The 13749-nt window shown below is 36.0% G+C and overlaps 2 protein-coding genes across 2 annotated transcripts in view; one reads left to right on the top strand and one right to left on the bottom strand.

Moving 5' to 3' along the window:
* The first annotated feature begins 230 nt into the window (after nt 1-230).
* LOC103837931 (transcription factor bHLH146) lies at nt 231-10110 on the top strand. Its single transcript, XM_033281042.1, has one exon. It carries the CDS (start codon nt 7580-7582, stop codon nt 8087-8089), a length of 510 nt encoding a protein of 169 aa, XP_033136933.1. The 5' UTR covers nt 231-7579; the 3' UTR covers nt 8090-10110.
* LOC103837929 (ATPase 1, plasma membrane-type) overlaps nt 9870-13749 on the bottom strand; it is a 5805-nt gene continuing 1925 nt past the window's right edge. The window contains exons 4-16 of the mRNA XM_009114320.3: nt 12919-13680; nt 12716-12838; nt 12535-12639; nt 12304-12448; nt 12049-12213; nt 11718-11956; nt 11594-11626; nt 11436-11517; nt 11194-11354; nt 10911-11084; nt 10624-10806; nt 10348-10529; nt 9870-10265 (exon numbers count right to left, since the gene is read on the bottom strand). Of these exons, the coding sequence (XP_009112568.1) occupies nt 10169-10265; nt 10348-10529; nt 10624-10806; nt 10911-11084; nt 11194-11354; nt 11436-11517; nt 11594-11626; nt 11718-11956; nt 12049-12213; nt 12304-12448; nt 12535-12639; nt 12716-12838; nt 12919-13680 (2451 nt within the window). The 3' untranslated portion in view covers nt 9870-10168. The remainder of the gene's footprint in view (nt 10266-10347; nt 10530-10623; nt 10807-10910; nt 11085-11193; nt 11355-11435; nt 11518-11593; nt 11627-11717; nt 11957-12048; nt 12214-12303; nt 12449-12534; nt 12640-12715; nt 12839-12918; nt 13681-13749) is intronic.

Below are 13749 nucleotides of genomic sequence, written 5' to 3'. Positions count from 1 at the left end.
GAAATTTGCATTCAAAAAATCGCACATTAGAAATTTTGTGTTTATCATATACGTATGAATTCTCAATAATAAATATTTATATTAAAATCTATTATATATCTATGTATATGTCATAGAAATTTAGTTATATACTATATAAAATAAATAAAATAATTGTTCTGATTTATATACCCAAAAATATTATAAATAAACAAGATGTATTGTTTTTGATTTATGTCTTTACTCTAATTTAATTATATACATAATACGTAAATAAATAAAAATAAATAATAGATAAAAATTAGTTTTATATATAACATTCATCCCGCGCAATTGCGCGGGTGTTAAGCTACATCGTATATGTTTTGGATTTTACCAATACATTTATTAGAAGAATAGAATGATCTTATTCCGCGGTTTTTAACAATGGAATTATTTTTCCACATCATAACGGATTAACGGGCTGCAGTCATTCATAACATACACCATAAAAATTCTCCAGATAAAGATAAATCTTTTTTTTGCTAAATAAAAAAGGTGTTTTTACCTATTTGCCGGGAACCAAAGCATTGTAAATAGTCCATCCTACCGTGAGTTGAATCTAAGTGGTGGAAGTTACACCTATAACCCCTTTACCACTACAGATAAAGATAAATCTTTTTCTTTGGTTAGATCTGTTCCTGAAAAGGTTCTTTTAAAAAAGTTTTTTCTAAAACCCGTCAATCAACCTGCTATAACCATTACAACAAAGATTAGAGTAAATTGAATATGTCTCCGATTACAAATCGGTAGAAATGAAAAAAATATCCCCAAAAATTAATAAAAACAATCGAAATGAAACCATAATGCTAGAAACAAAGAAGAAGAAGAAATTATTAGAAGAGATTTTTCGGCCCCTGTGCTACAAAAATCACCGGCAAGAACAGACAAAAAATCTCCTTTTTCTCCACTGATGACTAAGGCCATCCGCATTGAGGGTTTTAAACTCAGGTTCACAGGCTTCCCAAAACAAAAAAGGTGAATTCAAGGTCTTGCAGGTTCACGCGTAAGAGACAGGTTCACAACTATTTCGTGGGCCCCACGACGCGTGGCGGCTCGCGATTGGTTTGACTTTTTACTGTTTTTTTTTTAAGAAATCAAACGAAAAAAGAAAATAATAATAAATAATTAAATTGGTGAACCCCTCCTAAGTTTCACTAATGCAGATGCCCTAAGGCAACCGTGTGTCTATCTTTGATAAAAATGGTTTAGTTTGTGCAAGTAAAATATTTAAAAGAAGAAAAATTGCAAATTGGACAGATATGCACGTTAAGAACAGTTGCTCTGTACCATAATACTGGTTTAGCTTGGTAAAGATTCTGTCTGGTGAACTTCTTTTTATTACATTTCTCTTTGTACGAAGATTAAAACAGCAAGCCAAATTGCATTGGCTTGACGTGGGGGATAGGAACATCCTATTTTTATACAAAACTATCCAGGCGAGGAAGATCCATAACATGATTCGAGAAAATCAGAGAAATAAAGAACGGTTATGAAGAGATGCTAAAGGATCAGGAGGATATTAAAGTTGAAGCTGAAAGGTTCTTCCATGAGTTCCTCACAAAGAATCCTCAAGAATAAAAAGGTATGCCAGTTGAATACCTTCAGGAGATCCTTGTCTTCCGGTTCTCTGAGTTTGAAAAAGCACATCTTATTGAAGAAGTAACAGAAACAGAGATTGAGAGAACCCTGTTCACCATGCCAAACGATAAGTCACCAAGGTCAGATGGATACACCAGTGAATTGTTCAAAGTATCATGGGCAGTACTATGGAAGGATATAGTCGCAGCAGTGAAATCTTTTTATTGTGTAAAAGGATTTCTTCCTAAGGGTTTGAACGATTCTAGCTCTCATACCGAAGAAGGACAATCAAGTCGAGATGAAAGACTTCCGACTAATCTCCGTTTGCAATATAAAGTAATTTCAAAGATTAATACAAATATCTAGGCTTAAATAAGTCCGCAGTTTATTTCACAGAATCAAACGGCTTTCAAACGCGCCTTTTGATGGAAAATGTGTTGTTATCCACTGAAGTTATTAAATATTATCATAAGGAGTTTATTGTCACCACGAGGAGCTATGAAAATAGACATTGCAAAGGCTTTCAATTATGTACAATGGATTTTTCTTCTGAATATCCTGTCTTCTTCTCTAAACTGTCCGCAGAGTTTCATACACTGGATTCGTCTATGTATAACAAGAGCCTCCTTCTATGTCTAAGTGAATAGTAAGCTAGCCGGGTTATTTCAGAAGTGAGAGTCTGAGAGAGGAGGGATGCTCCATGTCTCCTTACCTATTTTTCATCTGCATGAATGTCGTATCGAAGCTGATAGATAAAGCAGCTCTAGAGAAAAGAATTGGATATCCCCAAAGTGCAAGAAGATTTATCTCATGATTTTTGTGGAAAGAAAGAAAAGCTCGGTGGAAGAGGTTATTGACATTTTAACACATTTGAAGAGATATCTGGTCTCCACATAAATATAGAGAAATCAACTCAATACCTTGCAGGAATAAATCAGGCCACCCAGACAGAGATAACATCGTCTTTCCCATTTGCTACCAGAGATCTTCCAGTCAATTACCTCAGACTTCCCCTTCTCACCAAGAGAATGACAGCACTGCACATGATTATCAGCCTTTGGTGGAAAGAATTCGAACAAAATTCAGATCATGGATAACAAGATTCTTATCCTCCGCGGGGAGGCTTGGTTAACTCGATAATCCTTAGCACTATTAACTTCTGGATCAAAGCATACAGATTGCCAAACGAATGCATCAAAGAGCTGAATAGGCTTTGTTCGGCTTTTCTCTTTCCAGGACCAGGTTCAAGTCAGCTGCTTTAAGCAGATATGGAGAATCTTGTGTTCCCAAACACTTTGGGGGTAAAATAGATTACACAAACCCACTTGAAGGAAAAATTATGGACTTATTGATGAGAAACATCCCACATCGGAAATATAAGAATTAATCTATTACTATATAAAGGGTTAGGGCCAATCCACTCACTACCAATTGGTTTTAAGTTGGAAGCCCATAATAAACCCGAATCTAACATGGTATCAGAGCGATAAGATCCTTTGACCTAATTTACTACTATACCGATGTTGGGCCCTCTGTGGATGTTATTCCCACATTTTCCACGCTTCAGACCTAGATGTCTGAGCGTGAGGGAGGGTATTGATGAGAAACATCCCACATCATAAATATAAGAATTAATCTACTACTATATAAAGGGTTAGGGCCAATCTACTCACTACCAATTGATTTTAATTTGGAAGTCCATAATAAACCCGAAGCTAACAAGACTGTTAAGGATAGTGCAAACAGGGGTTTTTGGATGTGGAGAAAGATTCTCAAATACAGAGACAAAGCACAAGAGCTATACACAGTAAAACTGGTCAGTGCCTTGCTGGGAAGGCAGTTCACGCGAGACTAGGAGGAATTGATCAAGCTTTTGTGTGACATATTGATAAGACAAAGCTAGATATGCTTTCATAACTACTATGTATCATACCTGGCAAGAGCAGTAACCAGAGAAGGCATGGAGAAAATCAAATATCTGTGGACACACTGTTAAAGAGGATTGATCGATGTGAGGAGGACCGTCTTCTATCAATAAGTAGGAAGAGGAGAGAAGAATCATCAGGAAGCTTGCTACGATGGCTCGAATACACAGCATAAGAAGCTAAAGGAAAATTTTCTTTCTAAGTTCAAAAGTCTGAGAGCTTGAAAACTCTAAACAAAATGTAACACTCAGTTATAAACACGTTGTTGGATCTAATACAATCTTACATTCATTAAAAAAAGGATTAAAAATCATATGAAAGAGATTTTAGTGCTATAGGATGAAGCTGTTACGGCATTTGAACTAGACGTACGCTGTTATAGGATGAAGCTGTTACGGCATTTGAACTAGACGTACGCTGTGGAGGTCGTACAGTTCAGTACAGGAAACTCCATGGAAACAGAATCGAGAAACTCATCATCTTCTTGTAAATCATGTAACCAATCTCAGAAATGTTGAGCCAATATATATAACATTCGAGAAGACATATTTTCCCATACGTCCTGCTCAGCTAATGGTGGTTCATGTACGATTTCACCAGGCGACCAAGTGTTGATTATACATGAACCAAGACACGTATAGTTGAACGAGATCATCAAACAACTACGATAATTGTTTTTTAAGAATATTCCATTGATTAGGCAATTCTTTGTATCTTTATGGACAGCCAGAGAAAAGCTAATGTGATCAGAGAAAAAACAATCATGTGGTAGATGATAAATGTTTGGGAGATCGAAAACATCCACAATATCAAAATTATGAAAAACACGAAAAATAGATGAAGATATAGGAGATTTATACGAATAAAAATACACAAATAGCTAAGAATTTATTAAAAAATATTACTTATCTTAATATACTATTTTTTATAGAAAATTAGGTGCATTCAATCTTTGTGTCTAAATGGTAACGTAAAGAATGAGTAGAAATAGATTTGACCAAAAAAAAGAATGAGTAGAAATAGTAAAAAAAGAATTCATTCCTTAAATTTGACTCTATTCATAAAAAAAAATATTTTTAAACCATAAGAAACAAACATTAATTCCTACTATTTTGTTTCTGTTCATTTTTTCCACTTTGTTCATATTATTCTTTTAGAAGTTACCATGTAAAGCCCAATAGACATAGAAGCGTGGCCAGATGAGTGTGTTAAGTAAGTTAAGCATATAATGACTACGTATAAGCGCCAGTTCAAAATCAAACTCATGTTATCTTGACGTAGTGGTATGTATTTCATGTAGCTTAGCCCATCCAATCTCTTAAGGACATGGAGTCTTAAACATGATTTTACCAATTTAGACTAGTTCCCATCATGTTAAGGCACCATTATCGCCAAGGATTCACTTGGGTTTTTAATCAATTTTTTTTAATTATTAACCAAAAATTTCATAGTTTTTTCTTTGGTACTCTGAGGTGTATTTGTGTTGGCCATTTTTCCATTTTGTTGCCGCTAAAATGGCTTTCAACAGAGCATCTTCCGAAGTGAAGATTTTATATTCGAAGACCAGGTTGTTGCGTGCAATCCATAAGGACCATAAGATCCATGGGGCAAGTTGTCCTGCAATAATCCCAAATGGTGGTAAACATGAGCGCGGTTTCAGGTCTATCCAGCCTTCAATTAAATCTATTACTGTGCTACTCTCAAAATCCGAACACAACGGTGCATCTGTCAGCATTACGATCTTATCGGCTGAGGATAAGAACTTCTTTGACAAACCCCTACACTTTTTCTTTATCATATCAGCTATTGATGCAAAAATATCCTTTTTCTCTTCCAAAGCGTAACTACTTCCCCCTCCCCCTTCTTTTTTGATTTGCAAATCATCTTTCACAGCTCGGGGCTTTCTTGGACAAGGTAATAGAAAATTTCTCTGCATTAATCTTCTGACCGGAGGGGCGGAGGCTTCTCCATAATTTCTATGGTGAATGATATCTTACGATTTTGTTGGTTCTTGCACCAAGCTTCCACATCTGTTGCAAACACCAATGATTAACTGGTACTCTAAAATAAGGTGGAATTTCTAATGGATAGAAAAGGATAAGCTTTTAGAAACTACTTAAAAGTTGTTAAAAAGAATTGTAAATAGAAGCGGTCCAACAAGTTGAATGTAACAGTTTCCTACATCAATTTGTGATTAATAACTATGAGAAGGTTACACTTTATCAGAACAAGTTATCCATAAACATATCATGATTAGACTACTTTTTCAAAAACAAAATCTCAAATACATATGTTTTTTACAAATTATGAATAATATGTTACACAGATGAAATAAATGAAGGTGGGAATCAAAGTTGTAAAGTGTTCTGCACGTGGTGGCATTAGTGGAAATGCATCCAAATTAAGAATACAAACAATGCACTTGGGTGTTCAAAAAAAAAAAACAATGCACTTGTATTTCAGTCCACATGCTCCTCTATAACCCAAAACCATATCTTTTGGGTCCCCTTTTCCAAAAAAATTCTATTCAAAAATATTTTCCCGTAATAAATTGTGAAACGAGTATAAAATCAGCAAATCATAACATGCCATTTACTATCACAGATTTTCTGACAGCGTCGGTCGATTTCTCATCATTCAAACCAATAAAACAGTGTTGAACTTTTATTATATCCTATTATATTGGTTACAAATCATATTTGAATGTGCGTAATTGCTTAGAAGAATGTACGGATAGAGTTACACCTTTTCCAAGAAATCTAGGTATTGAGTATTAAGTATTAACTGCATCGTATCCAAAACTAGAAAATTGAGAAATATGTTTAACCCTAACGTGTACAATCCCATGACCCTCCCGAATCTGATGAACCATGTGTATTGCCAAACAAAACAAAAATTGTATCTATCAGCATAATTTGTAAAACCAGTATTCAGTAATTTGAACTAAGTTAAATCGTCGTTCTTGTCTTTTAAACTGCAAGAAATTGAAAAGATGTGGGTAGTGAAATTGATAATTCCAAGGTCCTCTTCACAAGTACAAGCCAAAAAGAATTATCAAGGGGAGTAATTAAACTAGAGGGAAGGGACAAAGAGAGAACAAATGGTAAAATCAAGGACACACAAACACATGCACACATACATTCAAAGACTCAGACAACATACAACTATACAAGTATGTGTGGATGTGTGTGTTTGTACAGAAAGAGAGAGAAAGAGGGACATGTGAATGTATTAATAGGAGGTGGGGTTTTGAGTGTTGATGTCTTCATATTCTGGCAATGGAGTCACATGGTAAAGAGGGAATTCAAGCCACCTCTCTTTTAGGGTAGGTATGATGCATCCAAATTTAGAGCTCTTCCATGTGACTCCATGTGTGTGTTTTTCTTCCTTCGCCCATTATTAACTTTCTTTTCTTTTCATCCTCTAACTGAATCATCTCTCAGTTAATTTATAAGATCCTAAACCGATTATTATTGTTGTTAGTTTAACCTAATTACCTTCTCTTTAGTAAATACAATTGTAATCTTATTATTAATTTTGATTACCATCCTTGAACTACTTAAGAGATTGTCTTAAAGGTATAGTAAAATTGGTCACAAAAATTAAGTTACTAAAACATCTTTGTATATTGTGTCCAAACTTGGTTATTAACCTAAATAATGTTTTCTGTTAAAACTTTTACAATAGTGTCTAAAGAACAAAGGCGTCTAATTCATAACATGATTTAACTCATAGGTTTCACAAATCATATGAGAATAGCACTCGTAACTAGATTACTTGCCGACATAAATTAAATCTTATTGAAATTTTCTTTTATATATTTATTTTACTTAGTCGTATCATTCTTACAGATATTAAGTCATTTATATTTAAAGAATTAACTTCATAAAGTGTGATTGTGTTGAACATCACATGAGCTTTACCTATATACATACCCGTTACTGCATAACATCAAACCATATCATTATACACAATCGTAGGATCTCTCCCTCTCTCTTGCTCTCTCCATATTCTGAGATTGCTATATATATAGGTATTTCTTTTGCAGACTTCCTATGAAGCAAACAAATGCTCATATGGAGAGGCAAATTATGAACAAGAGAAAACGAGTTTTTTCTGTCCAAGAAAAGAAGAACCCGAAGGCAGTCTTTGCGAAAAGATACGTGAGTCACTTGGTTCCAGCTCTCAAGAAGATCAACATGAACAAACCCTCTTCGCAAATCAACAGCAAAAGTTTCGAGCAAACCGTGAAACATGAAGTAGACATGGCTTTGGCTTTGTCTGCTCAAGAATTCGCGTGGAGCCGTTTCTTGCAACACAAGCTATTATCTTCCCCTCATGAAGATCCTAGTTACTCTTCCAAGATTCTAGAAACATCTAGCTGTAAACAAGACGGAAAAGAAGGAGCAGAGATAAAGAAGAAACTGAAGGAATTGCAAAAGCTTGTGCCAGGAGGAGAAGAGATGAATATGGAGGAGATATTGAGTGAGGTCGGAAGCTACATTGTATGTCTTGAGTTGCAGATGATTGTTCTAAAATCACTTGTTCAAGATAACATTTCTTGATTATTATATAATTAAATGTTTCATATGCATGTCCTTTACGTTAAACAAAGAAAGTTAGATAATAGCTCAACTCCAAAGAAAATGAACATATGATTATAATGGTGTTTTCTCTTATTCAACTTATGATTACGGATAACATTTTGTATTTCAAAATTTTACATACGTTTTTTAAAGATAATTTTTTTTTGCCCTTAAATTTGTTTCTCAAGGAAAGAACATATAACTTTTTTTTCTTCTTATTATAGTGGGGTTTTAGTTTACATCTCCTTTTTGACATATTGAAAGTTCAGTTTTGATAAAAATGAAATTTAGAAGCTCGCTTGGGATATACATATTATTATGCTTAACTATATGATGTAACTAAGTTGAATAAGTGAATAAAGTGTGAAAGTGTGGTCAATGAGAAGTTATATGTTTATTTGTTCATATCATCATATGTTTACACATTGTTGATGTGAAAGTTGTTGTTTGTGATATATCCAAAAAAACGCATGTGTAACCCAAATCCTTTGTTTTGTCTTCTTTCCATTTCCTCAAGAAAGTTTATATAACTTTATTGTAGTTTATATCTTAGAGATACAAAATAAACAAAAAATTGATTATGTAACAGCGACTGACTTTTCGATATTTCTACAGCTGGGGAGAAAAACCGAATCCGAAGAACCGAACCGAACCCGAACCGAAAAAGTAGTACCGAACCCGAACAGAAATTGATTAAATATCCGAACGAGTTCAAAATTTTTGTATTCAGAGAACCGAAACCGAACCCGACCCGAACCGAAGTATTTCGGATACCCGAATGAATTCTTAATAGATTTATATATCTAAATATATATATATATATATATATATATATATTGATTAATGTATATTAAAAACATCCAAAATATAAAAGATACTTTTAAGTTGTCTAAAATACTTAAAAATATATATAAATATCTAAAATAGCTCAAATATATTCAAAACACCAAAAATATTTTAAATATCTATTGATTCTCCATCAAAATATTCAAACCAAACCATATATGTTAAGTTTAGGTATTTTGACATATGTTATTTATATGTAATATAGTATTTTATTTATAGATTTTGAAAAATTTAAAGTATATAATGAATTTAAAATTTTAAAAATCATTTAAATGGGTTATTCGAATCCGATCCGGACCGAACCCATACTGAAATTTAGAAATATCCAAATGGGACTGAAATCTTTGACACCGAAAACCCAAAACTCGAATAGATCCGAACCAAACCCGAATGGGTATCCGAACACCTACTCTGGATATTTCTGTATACATTGAGATTTTAACTTCCTTTTCATTTGTGAACTATATAATAATTTTTGTTTCATATTTATATACATCATAATAATTGACACAGTATAAGAATTTGTCTGGAATACTTCCACTTATTGATGACTATATTATATTATTTTCTTGTTATAATTAATTAAAGAATACAAATGACACTCCAAGGCTTAGAGAAAGTGAAATACATTCGAGAAATAATGACACAATGGAGGTTCCTATCAGATTACAAAGAGCAAGTGGTATGATTTGAAGTCATCATCAATATCTTTGCACGTGTATTGAGTCACTCTTGAATTTTCCTAAACCCCACTACGATCTCAATGTATCTCACTTCTCACATGATAGACGTCTTTGATCTTTGTACACAAGCAAATATATACAGGATCAATGTTTTTATTATAGGATTAAATTAAATAACATTGTTCAAATATTAGGTATGAAGATCAAATATATAAGAGAAACGGAGAAAGTAGTAACAATTAATAAGCTCACATTAGGCCATTAGAAAAAAGGTGTAGCCAAAGTGCCAAAACACCAAGGCGAGAGAGCCTTGTTTCTTCAAAGGCAAATTTTGCAAAGCTCGACGTAAAAGTTTAAGAACAATGACTAAGAATGAAAAGAGTTATTTGGAAGAGTTATGACAATACACAAAGAGGTCTCTTCCCTCTACTACGATCTTAAAAAGAGGGACTTGTGAAGAAGACAAAAAAAAGACGAGTCATGATGGGTTGGTTTTGGTACAGTCTGTGTTGTGCAACTGCAACTATAACTACACGGTGTAGTGATGTCCTGCTGTATCAATGTCCAAGCCCTTTAGCTTTGCGACTGATTCCACGTGTCCCTTCAGTGTGTGAAGCTCCCTAAGCCTGTCACAACAAAAGCATTCACTAATTAGAATCAAGCAAACTCCAGTTTCTTCCATGGAGATCGATTAATCAAAGTACTTACCTAGCTATCTCGGCTCTTCTCTTGGCTTGCTCAGCAATCTCAGACAGCTCTCTGTAGCCTCCTTTCTCTGGGAAGATGTTAACTTCTTCTTTTGGCTGCAGACCGTGCAGTGTCCTCTGAGCTTGTGCCCATTGAGCTTCTCTTTCTCCAATACCGTAATCTTTCTTGGTCGTGAAAGCAGTCTGTTTAAAAGTAACAGCAGAAGCAATTAGCATAAGATTTACCATCAGGATGTAAAAAGCGATGAAAGAGAGAGAGAGAGTTATTTGTGTGTACCCTGTTGTCAAACATGCTGGTCCAAGCCTTTCCACTCAAAATGTATCGAATGGCAAACTTCAAAAGGTCTTGCGGGAAGTATGTTACAATACTGTAAATCCAAATCACACCAGCCCATCCCCAACCGATACCCTTCACCTTTGCAAATGTCCAGTCCGCATACACTGCAATCAAAGTCGCAACCTGCGTTTGGGAAGAAGAGTCAGATGAATTCATTCAATGGATTTCTTTTCTTCAAAGTGTACCAGATAAAATTCCTGAAAAGATGAGTGTTTGATTGTTCTTACAAGCTGTGCAATGACGAAGGCAATCATCAGAAGCGCCCCAGGACGTTCAACGAACGACCAGCTCCTTGACCTCGTGACGAAGATAAGCGCTTGACTGATGATACTAACTTGTAGGTACACAGCACCCATTAGCTCATCGTTGTTGTCCCTGATTGACCTCACACCAAATTTGTCCTGCAAATCAAAGAGTGAAGTTTAGTTTCATAGGCAATATTTATCTATATTAGTAGCTGAAGCGCCTTTACCAATAAAGAAACAAAAGAGAGATGGTGATGATGATTACCGAGAAAAAGTCAGTCTTGTGAATGGCCCAGAAGAAAATCACACTCATAACAGCTTGGTAACCTCCCAACACAATTCCAGTGGCGAAAATTTCTCTGAGCTTCCAGCTATCAGGTGTAGGAGATGGCTTAACTCTGTCCTTTGAAATTGTCATGATAGTACCTACAAGATAGAAACATATACATAAGATCCTGCATATAAAGTATTAGGAGGCTATATAGTAAACTAAAGCCATTTGCTCACCGTCATTAAGGATGGCAATAATCAGAACCATGAAAGCTGAGAAGTCAAATTCCCATATCAGAGCAATAAGCATGAAACCAAACTGCAAATTGTAACATGATCAGTATAAAAGAAAAAACATGCTACACAAGAGATAGATAAATAGGGTGTCTACTTACGACAATACGGATTGTGATTGAGACTGCATAAATCTGTCACAAGAAGGAAAAAGGAGTAATTAGTTTCTACCAAGAAACAGAAGTAGTGGGTATAATATAAGAATATAACTAAGAGAATGCTCACGGTATAGTTCTTCATTCTCTGGAAGATAGCTCTACTAGTGAGCACTGCACTGATGATAACACTCAATCCAGGTTCGGTGAGAACAATATCTGAAGCACCACGAGCAGCATCTGTTGCATCGGCCACCGCAATACCAATGTCAGCTTTCTTCAAAGCAGGAGCATCGTTGACACCATCACCAGTCATTCCAACAATGTGTTTCCTCTCTTGCAGCTTTTTCACAATCTCGTATTTGTGTTCTGCAATAAGAAACATAAGAAGCTTGGATCAATATAACAAGACTTTTTAAACAAACGTATGATGAGGTTTAAAATCGAAAGCAAGTTATAACCTGGAAAGACGCCAGCAAACCCATCAGCCTTCTCGATCAACTCCTCAACAGGAATGGACGCAATGTTCGAGTCCTTGTCAGTACCGAGAAGAGCGGCAGACGGATACATGTTGGTTCCCATTCCAAGCCTGCGACCGGTTTCCTTACCGATAGCAAGTTGGTCACCTTGCAACGTAGTTAAAGCGCATGTCAGGGGAAAACATCTAAATAGCCATGGATTTCAAGAAATATAAGATGACGAATAAGTATAGTTACCGGTGATCATCTTAACGTTAACACCAAGATTCAAAGCCCTACGAATGGTTTCAGCACTGTCGTGTCTTGGAGGGTCAAAAAGAGGCAACAAGCCAACAAATTCCCATGGTGCACCTGGACTTTCTTTTGTTTTCTCGGGGACCACCTAAAAAGGAATAAGAACAAACAGCTGAACATTTGTTTCCATGCCAAAAGAAGTCTGAAAACATAAGATCGCTGGTAAATAAGTACCTGACGAGCAACTGCCAGTGACCTAAGACCGCGCTCAGCGTACTTGTCCATACAACCGAAAACCTTCTTCCTAAGGTCAGGCCTGGCATTGGCTAGGTCGAGGATCTGTGGGAAAATCGAATTAGTAGACCGAATGAAGGAAGAAACTAACATTTGCAGAGGAAAGTTGAAGATTCATTACCTGCTCAGGAGCACCTTTGCTTACTCTGTGCCAGTTACCATCCGAATCAATGTAAGTCAAAGCAGTTCTCTTGTCAACAGGGTTGAATGGAAGGAAGTGAACCTCCCTGATTCCAGCTCGTGCCTACGAAAATCCAAGTGGAACATAAGAAATTGTTTGGATCCTAAACTACAGAAGTAATTCAAACCGAGAAAGACTTATACCTCTTTCGGATCCGCAAGCATTCCAACCATAGCTGCATCAATAGCATCCTGGTTCTCAATCCTAGAGGCCATGGCTGCAAATAACAGGACTTGGTCTTTCTCTACGCCCTTGCAGAAAACTTCAACCAAGTTCTTATCCACACTCAATTTATTGAGGGTTAGTGTCCCCGTTTTGTCACTGCACAGGACATCCATTCCTGCCATTTCTTCTATGGCAGTCATACGTTTGGTGATGGCACCCTGCTGAGACAACCTGTGAGACCCGATAGCCATAGTCACGGACAAGACCGTTGGCATAGCAATGGGGATACCACCGATCAAGAGGACCAACAGGTTGTCAATACCATCTCTGTACTTCCTCCTTTGAATAGGGTACATGACGATTATTTCAATCACGATACCAATAGCAATTGAACAGATGCAGAAGTTTCCAATGGATGTAAGAACTTTCTGGAAGTGCCCAACTTGGTTAGTGCTGTCCACAAGGTGAGCAGCTTTACCAAAGAAGGTGTGAACTCCTGTAGCTATAACAACAGCTTCGATTTCTCCTTGTTTACAAGTTGAACCAGAGAAAACTTCTTGACCCGGGTGCTTTGTCACAGGAAGGGACTCTCCAGTTAGAGCAGACTGATCAACCTTTAAAGGATCACCTTCAAGAAGACGAGCGTCGGCTGGGATAATGTCTCCAAGTTTAATGCTAACAATATCACCTGGGACAAGAATAGCAGCCTCTTGTTCACTCCATTTTCCATCCCTAAGCACCTGAGAAACAGAAACATCACAACAAAAGAAAACAAACACACAGGTTAAGCTCGTCATGAACAATAACAA

Source organism: Brassica rapa, chromosome A09 (genome assembly GCF_000309985.2).
Source record: "Brassica rapa cultivar Chiifu-401-42 chromosome A09, CAAS_Brap_v3.01, whole genome shotgun sequence".
In the NCBI taxonomy this organism is placed as follows: Eukaryota; Viridiplantae; Streptophyta; class Magnoliopsida; order Brassicales; family Brassicaceae; genus Brassica; species Brassica rapa.
The sequence above is the reverse complement of the archived record's forward strand: the minus strand, read 5'-3'. Positions and strand labels throughout refer to the sequence as shown.

What these genes read in the sequence shown, in the direction of transcription:
- LOC103837931 (XM_033281042.1), top strand. Translation starts at nt 7,580, where the DNA reads ATGAAGCAAACAAATGCTCATATGGAGAGGCAAATTATGAACAAGAGA.